This window comes from Myotis myotis, unplaced genomic scaffold, assembly GCF_014108235.1.
Source record: "Myotis myotis isolate mMyoMyo1 unplaced genomic scaffold, mMyoMyo1.p scaffold_m19_p_1, whole genome shotgun sequence".
Taxonomy (NCBI): domain Eukaryota; kingdom Metazoa; phylum Chordata; class Mammalia; order Chiroptera; family Vespertilionidae; genus Myotis; species Myotis myotis.
The window spans coordinates 156,964,805-156,980,075 of record NW_023416313.1 but is presented as its reverse complement, the minus strand read 5'-3'; the positions used below and the strand labels follow the sequence as shown (position 1 = coordinate 156,980,075).

Sequence of the window (15,271 nt, the reverse complement as noted above, 5' to 3'; positions counted from 1 at the left end):
CAACATCATTTACAACGGCTCCAAGAAAAATGAAACAGAGGTATACACTTAACTAAATGTATCTATGTGCTGAAAAATGCCAAAAGAATTCAAAGGGGGGAAAAGGAATGCAAAGATCTAACTAGAGACATAGGGCATTCATGGTCTGGAAATTCAATATAGTAATAATGTCAATTCTTTCCAAATTGGCCCATAGGTTTAACACAATTCCTATCAAAATCCTAATAAGGACAAAATTATTCTAAAATTTAAGTGAAAAGCAGACCCTAGAATAGCTAAAATAATCTTGAGAAATAAGAATAAAATGGGAGACATCACTCTACCCAATATTAAGACTTACAAATATAGCAACAATAATATATGGTATAATACTTGTGGAGGGAAAAATAGAACAATGAAACAAAATGGAGAACATATACAAAAATGCTCAACTGATTTTTAACAAGAGTACAAAAGCAATTTAATGGAGAAAGGACAACCTTTTCAACAAAGGGTGCTAGAAGAACTGGACATTCATAGGCATAAGAAATTAACCTTGACCCAAGTATCATTCCTTAGGTAAAAATTAACAACTATAAAGCTTTTAGGAAGAAAAGACAGGATAAATGTTTGGGATCTAGGGCTAGGCAAAGAGTTCTTAGATTTGATGCCAAAATCATGATCCCTGAAAGGAAAAAGATTGATAAACTGGACTTTATAAAAATTAAAATCTCTGTTCTGCAAAGGACTCTGTGAAGGAGATAATAAAGAATGGGAGAAAAATATTTGCAAACCATATATCCCCAATCAAAAACTAGTATCTAGAATATATAAAGAACTCTCAAAACTCAACAGAAAAGAAAACAATCCAATGAGAAAAATGGCAAAGGATGTGAACAGACATTTCACCAAAGAAGGTACACATAAACACATGAAAAGATATTCAACATCATTAGCTGTTAGGGAAACCCAAATTAAAACCACAATGAGCGCCGAAACCGGTTTGGCTCAGTGGATAGAGCGTTGGCCTGCGGACTGAAAGGTCCCAGGTTCGATTCTGGTCAAGGGCATGTACCTGGGTTGCGGGCACATCCCCAGTGGGAGATGTGCAGGAGGCAGCTGATCGATGTTTCTCTCTCATCGATGTTTCTAACTCTCTATCCCTCTCCCTTCCTCTCTGTAAAAAATCAATAAAATATATTAAAAAAAAAAAACCACAATGAGCTATCATGATACACCTATACCAATGACAAAATAAAAAATAGTGATTACAGAAAATGCTGTTGAGAATGCCTAGAAACTGGACTGCTCTGGTAAAAATGTAACATAATATAGCCACTCTGGGGGAAAAGTTTGGCAATTTCTTACAAAACTAAACATGCAACTACCACACAACCCAGGAATTACATTATGGTCATTTACCCAAGAGAAATAAAACATATGTTTACAGAAAAACTTGTATATGAATGTTCTTACCAGCTGTATTTGCAATAGCCCCAAACTGTAAAGAGCCTTCATTTCCTTTAGTGAAGCAATGGTTAAACTTTGGTTCACAGTTGTCGTAGAATACCAGGCAACAATAAATAGGAACAAACTATTGATACACACTCAATAACCTGCATGAACCCGCAGGGAACTATGCTGAATGAAAAATACCAATCCTGAAGTAACATATTTATGATCCCAATTACATAACACTTTTGAGATGACAAAATTATAGAAATGGAGAACAGGTGAATGGTTTCCAGGCCAAGAGGGAGGTGGGTGTGCTTTAAGTACCAGGGGAAAGGATTCTTATGGATACTGAACTGTTTCGCATCTTTTCTATCATAGTGGGTATATGTGATAAAACTATATTGACCTAAATGCAGACCCAAATGAGTACAAAACTGGGAAAATCTGAGTGTGATGGACTGTGTCTATGTGAATATATATACTGGTTGTAATACACTAGTTTTGTAAAATGTTACCATTGGGAAAACTGGGTAAAAGGAAAACAAGATCTCTTTACATTATTCTTTACAAGAGCAATTAATGACCTATAATTATCTTGATAAAAAGATCAATTTAAAAAGTCTACGGAGATTTCAGAAAAATTATTATCAAATTCTGATGAGGGAAACATTAAGAGATATCAAGGAATCCTCCTTACTGTGATAAATGACATCTCAAAATAATATCTAACGTTCTACTTCTCTATACAACACTAGAAATCCCATTAAAATAATAAAAAAGCCAACCGTATCACATTATCTAATATTATTTTGGAAGTTCTGACTAGCACTATACAAAAAGAAGATGAGTTGCATGAAATGAGCTTTAAAAGAAACCAAAAATGACCCTCCGCCCAAATCATATATAATAGTCACAAAATTTTTATATATGTAGAAAAAAACTTAAGTGAATGTACCCATATTTTAAAAAAATTGTTTAGTTATGGGAAAATGAGCAAAAATATACCTAAAAGGGGGAGGGACCAATGAGGGGGAAATTAGTATTAGCAAATATATAAAACTAATTTTAAAAGTATAATATTCACATAAAATCAATAGACAAAAAAGTGGAATTAAATAAGAAGTGGTATGGATTGAATTACATCCTTCTGAAATCTAGAAAGAGAGCTCTCACCAGAAACCGAATCAATGAGTACCCATATCTTGGACTTCCCAGCCTCCATAATTGTGAGAAAATAAAATTCCACTGTTTTAGCCAGCCAGTCTATGGTATTGTCTTAGGGTGTCATGAGCAAACTAATACAAGAAAAGTCTAGCATAGAGAAGATACTCAAACAGCTGTTTATTAATTAAAAGAACAGCAATCAACCAATTAAAAAGCATGCTACATTCACATGATAATTTAGATTCTAATAGAGCAAAGGTAGTGACAAAATATTTAGAAAGCTAATAGTGAGATAAAAAAGTTTGAACTTTAATTTAACTATGAGGGAAGCTACTAATATTGTAACAATTTAATTGGAATGTAATGGAAGGAATGTGAAATGTATCACAATCAGGTATAAAGGAGAAAGATGAAGGCAAAATAATCCTGCTGAGCCCAATAGACCAGATCAATCAGTATAAACGAGTAGCTAGAGAATGGAATGACGTTAATCTAAAGCAAGCCAACCTATCCTATCTAATAATAGAGAAACATGGTAATTAACCGTAACTTCGCTACGCATCCCATTGGCTAATCAGTGAAATATGCAAATTAACTGCCAACCAAGATGGCGGCCAGCAGCCAGGCAGCTGAAGCGAACAGGAGACTTGCTTGCTCCAGTGAAGGAGGAAGGCAAGGTTCCCCGCCTGTTGCAGCCCAGCTCTGAGCTCCAGATGCAACAATGTTGCAATTATAGAAGCTAAACAAACCCAGAAACCTGCTTTCAGTTGCCAACAGGTTCAGAGCTTAGAGAGCCAGTGATGGCAACAGAGTTTCAATTATAGAAGCTAAACAAACCCAGATACCTGCTTTCAGCCAGCCACGGCCTCAGAGCTGGAGCCAGCTCTCAGCTCCAGTAACAGCTATAGAAGGTAAATAAATCCCAGAATAAAAAGAAAAAAGAAAAAAAAAGAGGCTGGGAGCTTCAGTCGCCTGCCAGCCTGAAAACGTCCCTCAGCCCCTCACCCAGACTGGCCAAGCACCCCAGTGGGGACCCCCACCCTGAAGGGGGTGTGACCAGATGCAAACAGCCATCAGCCCCTCATCCAGGCTGGCCAGGCACCCAAGCGGAATCCCCACCCTGATCCGGATCACCCTTCAGGGCAAACCAGCCGGCCCCCACCCGTGCACCAGGCCTCTATCCTATATAGTAAAATGGTAATATGCAAACTGACCCTAACAGCAGAAAGACTGGGAACGACTGGTCACTATGACACACACTGACCACCAGGGGGCAGATGCTCAATGCAGGAGCTGCCCTCTGGTGGTCAGGGTGCTCTCACATGGGAAGCTCCGCTCAGCCACAAGCCAGGCTGACGGCTGCCAGTACAGCAGTGGTGGTGGGAGCCTCTCCTGCCTCCTCAGCAGCGCTAAGGATGTCCGACTGCAGTTTAGGCCTGCTCCCCGCTGGCAAGTGGACATCCCCCGAGGGCTGCCAGGCTGCCAGAGGGATGTCTGATTGCCAGCTTAGGCCCAATCCCCCCGGGGAGTATGCCTAAGCCAGCAAGTAGTCACCCCCAAGGGGTCCCAGACTGGGAGAGGGCACAGGCCGGGCTGAGGGACTCCCTATCCCTGAGTGCACAAATTTTTGTGCACCGGGCCTCTAGTATATATATATAAGGCTAATATGGAAAGTGTCCCCTTGCGAGTTCAACCGGTAGACCGGGAGTTCAATTGCTCGCTATGATGTGCCTATGATGTGCGCTGACCCCCAGGGGGCAGTGCGGAACATGGCAGGTGACCAGCGGTGGTAGCGGGGAAACCGTGCGGTGGCAGTGTGTGGGTGATGAGGGAAGGAGGAGGCAAGGAGGCGGGGAATCTGATTGGCCCTGATCGCTGGCCAGGCATAGGGACCCTACCCATGCACAAATTTCATGCACTGGGCCTCTAGTTAAATAATAAACAGTAAGTTTAGTATATTCAGTAAAGAGAGTACTGAAGGAAGTTAAGAGTTAACCTGAAGTTTTCTAAAAAAAAAAAAAAAAAAAAAAGAAAGAAATTACAAGGCAGGTAATATGGGAAATATGCTAAATCTTAATTTCCAGGAAACAGCTATCACATGGCTCTAAAAGAAAGATAATATATATGCTAACAGGCAGGCTTTATCTCTTTGGGGAATATTGGCAATATTAAGAGTTAACTGTTGAAAAACAACTGCCAAGAGAAAGTCACAAAATTTATGGTTATACGAAGAAGTCATTAATAGTACAATTTATCATCTTTTCAATGGATTGACCCTAAAATGAGCAGCTAATTTTGGACTAGATGAATGTTGTTGTTGTTACCATTATTATTAGCATTTCTTCCAATTCCAGTCCTTAACAGCAAAACTGATTTGCCCAAGGTGCTTTCTCTAATTAAATTTTCCTAGTTTTCTGCTTATGACTTATCTGTGACAATAAAAAGGAAATTGTTCCTGTCATTATTGTTTCCTCAGGACTAGCAATCTGTCTACATTCTCTACTCCACATAAACTCTTAATATGCTATCTATTGTTATTTAGTTAATGTAAAAGAGGGGAAGGCATTTCCATAAATTCAACACTTGCTTTTAGTAAAGATAACTAAGTAAGGCAATATCATGGAAGTGACTGCCTTTGGGAAAGGGCAGACAGATTCAAGATAAAGGAAGTAAAGGCCAGATTATAAAAGTTCCTCCACACAGCCCTGGCCAGTGGTTCAGCTGTTTGGAGTATCGTCCTGGACACCAAAAGGTTGTGGTTTTATTCCTGGTGATCGCACATAAGTAGGTTGCAGGTTTGATCCCCAGTGGGGTGTGTGGGAGGCAACCAATCGATGTTTCTCTCTCACATCGAAGTTTCTCTCTCTCTCCCTTCTCTCTCTCTCAAACAAAACAAAACGAAAATCAACAAAAACATATCCTTGGGTAAGGATTTAAAAAAAAAAAGTTCCTCCCCACAAATAAACTCCCTATACTTCTTTCCCGATTTGTTTTTCCCCTTATCAGTTAGGACTCTCTAGCATATTAATCTTACTTACTTATTGTAACATTTCTTTGTCCCTCACCAAAATGTATATTTATCTTAAAAACTAGAATTTCTGTCATTGTTCATTTGGATATTCCCAGTGCTTAAAACAGTGTCTAGCACACAGCAGCTTCTCAATATATATTTGACTCACCTTTAAAAAGGGAATATTCTCTTTTAATAATGTAGAATTCAGTGAAGTTCCTTCAGGGTAAAATAAAGAAAAAACTCAGCAGGTAATTATCTACTGAAGTAGTTTAAATGACTGACAAAAAATTTAGATTGGATTTAAGAAGAAAATAATAAAAAAGATACTCAAGCCAGAGGAATCTAGTGAAACTGGGGAAAATTGAAGGCACAAAGTCATAGAGTAAGCATGAAATTGTAGAGCAAGGGAAGGGGAATAAAAAAGAAATGAGAGGAAATTGTAAAATTCCTCAAATGGAACAGTTCTGGATAACAACCAGATCCAGGAAAGCAGCCTGCTGAAATGAAGACCAAAAGGTCAAGACTGTGCAAGCAAAGTAGCCAAGAATAATGATGAGGTTCAGATGTGGAAGAGTTGCTATGGGAAGGAATTGCTAAGGTCAGTAGACGAAAATGAAAGCTAATGGATGGTGATCTGAATGGAACACTGTCAGTAAAGGGGTTTATATAAGTATGTATAGTTAACAAAGTAATACTTTGTCGAATAAAGCATAATTAAAATTATGCTAACACCATCTATACTCCCACTTTCCTTCCTAACTGTGATATTATAGTCAAAGGAGAACCAGTATCTTTCAAGAGACAGAGCTGCTAAATCTTAAAGAGAAAAGTAGTTAATGTAATTGGTTTTTAGTGGAAGATTGAGGTTTCACAATGCAATAATTCAGAGGCACAATGGGAAAAGCCAAGTAGGAAATTAATGTTCTGTACTTTTATAAAGTTCAATCCAAGGCAGAAAGATGTGTCCCTGATCTTTTAAAGTGTCCCATGATGGAAAGGGGGTGAGTCTCACTGTTAATAAAGCTACTCCTATGTTTTCTCCCTAGAAAACAAATCCTCTAATTTTGTTTTAGGCTCTAATAACTGAAAAGAAAATTCATTTTTACAATGTCATTTTAGACAATAAAACTATTACTTACAGGCATTTTTATTTTTTATAGGTCACTTTTTATCCACAACCTAATTATATTTATTAATCTGAAAAACATATCCTTAATCTCTTTGGCAACTTCCTAATCTGAAATGTTTCTTATTTCCCCTTTCTTCACTTAATTTTTGCCTTATTATTTTTACCTTTACCATTAATAACTTTGTCACTATAAGTTTATAATGATAACTATCGTATAACTTTGCTGACATAACACAGTGCCTTTTTCTTATTTCCACAGACTATCTTAAGTAATACATATGTTGTAAGAGTCCTATTGTATCTTTCTGTGTAGCCTATTCCATATTTTGTCATATCTTAGGACATAATATGCTTTTAAAAGCATAATTTTAATTACATTTGTAAATTTACAGTATTTTATTGCCTACTACATAAACATAAGAGTACATTACCATGGTAATTTAAAACTTTTAGTAGTAAATATTTTAGCAAAATTTTAATGTCATTATGGACAGTTTATTCAGCTACTTATAAAGACTTTAAGGGTGTATTATAATACAGTGTTTTAAATTTACATATCACATACAATTCAGCTAAAAATGATAAAAAAATATAACCTATACATATGATAAAATGTTTTCCAATAAAATAAAGTGTCATACTAGCAGAAAAGGGCCTATCTAATATATCTAATAAAAAATGAATGCAAAAGAGAAATTTTCTATTATGGAGAATGTGAAGCTCTACAGTAAAGGTTATCTATACAAAATAACAGTTAAATTTTAGCTAGCATTTAAGAAATATGTGATCGCCGAAACCGGTTTGGATCAGTGGATAGAGCGTCAGCCTGCGGACTGAGAGGTCCCGGGTTCGATTCCGGTCAAGGGCATGTACCTGGGTTGCGGGCACAGGATGTGCAAGAGGCAGCTGATCGATGTTTCTCTCTCATCGATGTTTCTAACTCTCTCTATCTCTCTCCCTTCCTCTCTGTGAAAAATCAATAAAAAAAATATATATTTAAAAAAAAAAAAAAAAAAGAAATATGTGATCGAGGATAACACTAATTTGTACTCGAGAATTAAAGGAAGAAATCAAGGCTATAAAGATTTAGAAGGCGATGGAGGCTACAACTTATACAGATCAAGAAAAGAGGTTCTGAGAATCTATCCTTGTTAAAGACCATTCCATACCCAATTGTCTGGAAGAAAGGCAGTACTCTGATTACCTTAGAATACAACACCAAACCCTGGTTTTTCTCAGTGCTTTCCACCTTTTTCCTCAGGCACCCTTAAAAATACAACATTTTTATGGCATCCAGGAAAGAAGAGTTGCTACTAGTTAAGAGGCAACAAACCAAGAGGCTCCAGCCACTTTTATTCATGGCGCATAGCTTGGGAAGCTCTTACTTCAAGCAGCAAAAGGGTAATCTGTAAAATAAACTCTACCTTTATGAGCATCATAAAAACAAGAAAGTAAGCATCACAGGAAATAATTTCCGAGACTCAGAATGAACAGATCAATAAATGAATGAGTCCTACCCCCAAAACACACAAGCTGACTTCCTGAAAAAAATCCCAGTCAGCTTACTCTTCATTTATGCTCGTTTCTTTATTTAAAAATAAAGAAGAGTGAAATATAAACCTTTTAGAAGTGTAAAAGACATTTTTTAATACAAGTGACTGCACATCAAAAGCTGCAAAAACTCTTCTACCAAAGTGCTTCTTTCAGCCTTACGAAAAGCCATCTTTCCTTTTCACTACTATTACCAGCATTCTGATTTATGAACACTCTTTAAAATATTACCAATATTTCTTTGTTAGCTATACAAAAGGCCATGGTACTCCTCTTTACTAATTATCTATTCTTTCTTAAAGACCACAAGTTTTTCTTGGGATATGAGGAGCAGGTATTTCACTTCATTTTTAGAATTTATCTAAGGTAAAGGATTCTAAGATGTGACTGACAGACAAAATGGGTACAAAACAGTTTTTAGCAAATGAGGATTTTAAAGATAACTATCAACTTGGGAAGAATGTTGCAAATTTATAAACTCAACAGTCACAGAGTACTTCTTTCTTAGATAAATAAAAAAACTAGAACTCAGCAAACGGAATTGAAATAAAACCAATCAATAAAAACATCTACAGAAATGGACATTAAGAATCCAAAATGCAGTGACAATAAAAAAAGAATATATACTTCAATCTGTATTGCTTCAGAAGTATCTTGATCAAAAGTGTATTACCCAGCAGAGGGGGGTAATTAATCTGCTTATTTCAATATCACTATCCTATTTGTCTTGAAATTCTACAAGACACTGCTGTTTTAAATTTATAACCATGCATTCATTATTGCCTCTGCCTTTAATCATACAAGTCCACATAACCTAAAATGCTTTACTATATAGCTAATCTCTGCAAGAAATATGGCAACCCTCCAAGTGAATAACTTTTCCTTCATGTCTACACTGAGATATATTGATTACCCTGTTACACAGATAACAAGCTTCCTCAAGGAGAAGTGGTCAGGTGAAACAACAAATGTTCTGATTCCTAGTCAGTGCATCTATCAGAAGAATGTATTTTCTTGTTAATCTATTATAATTCTACACCTAAGGGCTCCTTTTAAGCCTGGGAATAAGTTTGTGTTCTTTCTGAATCCCAGGTTTATTCACACTAGCTTTATGTCAAAGCCACAATGACCAAGCACTAATCCAGCCGTGGGCAAAGACCGTACCCTTTTATGTAATGATGTTTACTTTGAATTTATATTAGTTCACACAAATACTCCATCCATGCTTTTGTTCCGGCCCTCCCGTCCAGTTTAAGAACCCATTATGGCCCTCGAGTCAAAAAGTTTGCCCACCCCTGCCCTAATCCATCAGTCTGAGCTGATTCTGATCAGCCTCACTCCTAGTTATGCAGATTATGTCATTTATTAAATTACCCTAAAATAATCTGTCCATTAATACAGCTAATACTTTTAGACCATCAGTATTTTATACTCAGTTTCTGAAATCAACAACTTCTCCTCCAACAACATTTCCCAGTTACCATTAGCTCAGATGAGTAGTATTATAGTCCAGGACAAGTCACCATAAACTCTTTCTTAGAAGTCTACAAAGCCTTATTTTAAACTAAAGGCCTGGTGCATGAATTCGTGCATGGGTGGAGTCCCTCGGCCTGACCAGTGATCAGGGCCAATCGGGCCGGCTGGCTTGGGGGGAGGGACCGCGGGAGGTTGGCTGTGGGAGCACACTGACCACCAGGGGGCAGCTCCTAAGTTGAGTGTCTGCCCCTGGTGGTCAGTGCGGCATCATAGTGACAGGTCATAACCGTTGCGTAGGATTTTATATATATAGATTAGCAATAGTATGTGCCAGCCACCATCTTATGGAAAGCCAGAATCACCTTTAGATATTGGGGTTTCCTACAATCCTAAAATGACATTCTGGTTCACTGAGATACATTGTTAGGAGTGAATCAGAAGCTCACAAAACACTACAGCTGGGAGACTTTCAAGATGACTTAGAACAGGGGTCCTCAAACTTTTTAAACAGGGGGCCAGTTCACTGTCCCTCAGACTGTTGGAGGGCCGGACTATAGTTTAACAGCAGCGGCAAAAACACCCAGCGGGCCGGATAAATGTTTTCGGCGGGCCACATGTGGCCCACGGGCCATAGTTTGAGGACCCCTGACTTAGGATAACTCTTCCTTTCACTGAGGCAGAAACAGGGGCACAAGAAAGTTAGTTTAACAAGAAAAGTTAAATAACTGAAATAATTCAATAGTAAAGATTATTCAGAAATCAATAACCAAAATTAAGAATAAATTTATTTAAAATGCTAAGGCCCTGACTGGGTAGCTCAGTTGGTTAGAGCATCCTCCCGATATGCAAAGGTTGTGGGTTTGATCTTTGGTCAGGGCACATACAAGAATCAACCAATGAATGCATAAATAAGTGAAACAACAAATTGATGTTTCTCTCTCTTTCTCCCTCCCTTTTAAATCAACAAATTAAAAATAACTTTTTTAAATGTTCATATATGAAAATTTTAGAATTTAAAATACATTTCTCAATAGAAAAAACATCATAGAGGCTAAATGAGTATGCTAAACCAGTCCTCAAACATATTTTCATGTGCCACGAAATTATTACTTTTCTTTGATTATTTTCAATTATTTAAAAATGCTAAAACCAACTCATGGGCCGTACGAAAACAGGTGGCAGGCCTGGATTTGGCCTGTGGACTATATAGCCTGCCAGCCTCCAGTCTAGGAGATAGTGGAGAGAAGGAGAGGCAGGGTGTACCTGGTTTAATAACTAGGGCAGTGATAGCGAACCTATGACACGCGTGTCAGAGGTGACATGCGAACTCATTTTTTTGGTTGATTTTTCTTTGTTAAATGGCATTTAAATATGTAAAATAAATATCAAAAATATAAGTCTTTGTTTTACTATGGTTGCAAATATCAAAAAATTTCTATATGTGACACGGCACCAGAGTTAAGTTAGGGTTTTTCAAAATACTGACATGCCGAGATCAAAAGGTTCACCACCACTGAACTAGGGGGACTACCCAGGAACACCTCCATTAAACTTAACCACAAAAGCAGCTCTCCTCTAACACGTGTGCATTAATATTATTTCCAGTTGCAAAAAAAAAAAAACAGGAATAGTTCATCATGCTTAATATTAAAAGAGTTTCAGAAAACATAACCATTGATCCTGGGCAAAAATAATTCTCATCAATTATGGCACACTAATAATTATTTTAAATTAATAATTCATTCTATGGAATCTTAAAATTATAATAAATGCATTATCAGTTACCATTTTATCCCTGAGCCGCTCTCCACGGATAAGAAAGTCAGAGCAGCCATCCTCTTCCTGGTGGGAGGCTCTGCAGACAGTGACGCAGCTCAGTCCACTACCTCCAAGGGGCAACCATCCGCCACTGGAGTCATCCCGGGTCATCACCACAGCTCGCACTCGTGCATAACTATTACTAAAACAAAGGCAAAGATTATAAGTTAGTTTTTCCATAAACAAAAACCAGCCACGCTTCCAGTCTTGTTTGAGAAATCAAAGACCACATCAGTTAAAGTGCTTACTACTTCCATGATATTCTACAGAAAGTAATCTACTTGAAAGATGTCAAAAACATAAACTAACTTAAAAGGTTAACCTTTATTTTAAAGATCAACCTCACAATAAAAGACTACAGAACTCTTATTTCAATTAATCATTTGAATAGTTCAAGCACATTTGATTGTCATGGAACAAATTAAGAAAAACCCCAGGGACAAAACTGTCAAATTACATAGGCCCTCATCAAATTTGTCTATATATATTCAACTGCTGCAGTACGACCAGGACAAATTACTGCTATATTTTAGCATATTTAATAGTGACACCTATAACTTTCTAACATTTCTGGAATTTATTATAAATAAAATTCTGAAACTCAGACACCATGTTTTTTATATCTTCTCACAGCCTGGAATGTAAACCACACGAATCATATAAAGACAAATGTTCTGTTTCAATAACTTATCAAGTAACTGAAACCTGAATTTCATGCCTTCTTTTTGGAAGACTATTCGTAAGAGACTACACTACATTCTAGTTCCATTCAGAATCATTTCCCAATATTAACCGCAAATACTCTTTACATAAAATCTAAGAAGTGTGTTTCATCTACTAATGTTCTAAATAACTGACATCTAAGCATTTTAGTTCTAATGCTTTTAATATAATAATTACTGATGAAATCCTTTCTAAAAATAGTATACCTTGCTAACTTAGAAAAATATACTGAACATAAACTTAAACTTGTTTTGGTTATTGAATATCAACTGAAGTTCTATGTTAACAGTTCTATGCTACTCAGCCTCTATGTTCTAAGTCCTAGGTTGCCAGTTGTCATTTCTCTTGCCATAGTGCCTGTTTAAAATATTCCATTTTCCTCTTTTCACTTTACATATTTTATTGAAGTATACTTTACACACAATAACATATTCCGATCTCAATATATAATTCAATAAATTCTGACAAATATACATGTCTTCATAACCAACACTGGTAATCATGCTATAAAAGATTTTATGACTACAGAAAAGTCCTTTAAGCCTCCTTCCCATTAAATAGACAACCATGGTTCTGATTTCTAACATACACATTAGTTTTGCCTATTATGGGATTTCATATACATGGAATCAGTGTCAATACTTGTACCTTTTAATTCACAGGGTAATATGCTTTTATATATATACTAGTGACCCAGCGCACGAAATCGCATGAGACCCAGACCCACGGGAAATCGTGTGAGACCCCAGACCCCCGAGTCCTGGCGTACTGTGGGACCCAGAGTCAAGTCCCCACCCACCTGCATGCTCCTCACCATACACGCAGCCCCGCCCACCCGTGCGCACCTCACCATGCATGCAGCCTACTGGTGACCGAGCTTTGGTCGTTATGGTGTTACGACCACTGGGTTTTTTATTATATAGATATTTTTATTGATTTCAGAGAGGGAGAGATAGAAACATCAATGATGACAATCATTGATTAGCTGCCTCCTGTATGCCCCCTACTGGAGATCGAGCCTGCAACCCAGGCATGTGCCCTTGACAAGAATCAAAACCCAGGACCCTTCAGTCTGCAGGCCAAAGCTCTATCTACTGAGCCAAACCAGCTAGGGCGGGTAGTATGCTTAATTGTAAACTAAAAAACTGTTTTCCAAAGTGGTTGTACCATCGTTCATCAATAATGTATGGTAGCATCAATAATGTATGGAAGTTGTGCCACATCCTTACCAACACTGAATGTTTTCAAACTTTTAAATTTCATTCATTGTACTGAGTATATAGTGGTAACCTATGCTGGTTTTAATGTCAATTTCTCTGATAACTCATGATGTTGAACATCTTTTCATATGCTTACTGGCCATTTGTATAGCTTCTTTGTTAAGTCTTTTGATCATTTTTTTTATTATGCTGTTTTTATTACCAATTCTTCTAGAAGTTCTTCATATATTCTGGAGACAAATCTCCTGTAAGAGAGCTGTACACTTTTAAAACTATACTGTGTTGTGGCTTAGTGAGGAGTCTAAAGTCAAGCTTTCATACGTTGGATCCTGGCTCCAAAACTTACTAGCTGTGTGTCCTTGAAAAGTTACAGAGAAGTTACAGAACCCACCTTTAATAAATGTAAACAATGCCTGGCATATAATAATCACTATTATTACTACAACAAAGAATTTTAAATTGAAGTAGTTGTCATCCTGATAATTCAAAGCCATATAGGGAAAAATAAAATGTACATGGTCAACCATAAACCTCTATTATTGGGGTCAAAATAACTTTTTATATAGAAGCTTTGAAAGTCTTTAGCTTTACAGGTGACCATTCTATCTAAACTTTTTATTATTCAGTTATTCAGAGGCTCTAATTCTTATTTAGGCCCAATTCTTACCAATCTTCAACTCAGAGTACTGGTCAGTGGAGGTGTGGGTGCATAAAAGCTGGACTGAATTATACCAAAACCCAGCACATAACTTAGACATATTAGGTTTAAATGTTTGTGAACTAAACTCATACATTTGAAGCTCAACACATTTGAAGTCCAGTGAAGTTACCAAGTCACAAAGGAAGTGGGTCAAAAACCTAAATTCAAGTTCCCAATAATCATTTAAGTGTCTATTTACTATAGAACCCTGACTCTTCCTTCTTGTCTAATTATTTAGTCAGCTGGGAAATTTAAGGATTTTATACTAATTCTTTAAGACTTGCAGTAAAATACCCAATGCAGAAGCTCAGGGTATATCTTGACCTCAGAGTGGGAGAGCAGCTGTTCTCTTTAGGGCATAGACTCTTATTTTATCATCTTTGAATCTTTCTCTCATTTACAATTTGTATAATGGTTCTCAGACATATTTTGTATTTTAAAAATATACATAAGTAAGATTATTTTAAAAATATTTAAAAATCTAGTGGTTATTTTACGATGGTGAAATTTGATATTTTTCCCTTCATTTCTCAGTTTCTTCAAAAATTATTTTTATTCATACTTATAAACTATAAGTAATCTAAATAAATTAAAACCCATTTTTAACTGCCTTTGGCTTTATACAAGACTAGAGGCCCGATGCACAAAATTCGTGCAAGAGTAGACCTTCCTTTCCCTGGCTGCTGGCACCGGCTTCCCTCTGGCACCCAGAACCTGGGCTTCCCTCCGGCTGCCGGCAAGCATCTGGGACCCTGGGCTTCCCTCGTAGCCCTGGCTTTGTCCAGTATCTCTAACATAATTCCTCTCAATACCTCTAAAAGCTTTAATGTACTCCAAAAGCCTATTATGTAAATCTGTATTCACCATTCCGTAGCCTTCATTAGCTTATAATTTAACAACTCAGCTGTCAACTTCAAGACCTAAGATTAGAATACCATAAAAGTCAAGCTGTTCAATATTGTGTGGGGCTTTTTTTCCCCTCAAAGACCTTCATTCTTGACAAGGTTAATCTTTTCCACCAGTTTTCATCTCATAACCTCCTT

General features: G+C 37.1%; 1 protein-coding gene across 2 annotated transcripts in view; it reads right to left on the bottom strand.

Annotated features, from left to right (window-relative positions):
• Nucleotides 1-15,271, bottom strand: part of SPRED1 (sprouty related EVH1 domain containing 1) — a 131,285-nt gene that overhangs the window by 57,012 nt on the left and 59,002 nt on the right. The window contains exon 2 of one of the 2 annotated variants that reach the window (XM_036296780.1): nt 11,553-11,727. In XM_036296780.1, coding sequence (XP_036152673.1) covers nt 11,553-11,727 — 175 coding nt within the window. Of the gene's footprint in view, nt 1-11,552; nt 11,766-15,271 lie in introns of those variants that run through there. The other variant, XM_036296773.1, reaches the window with a different exon arrangement.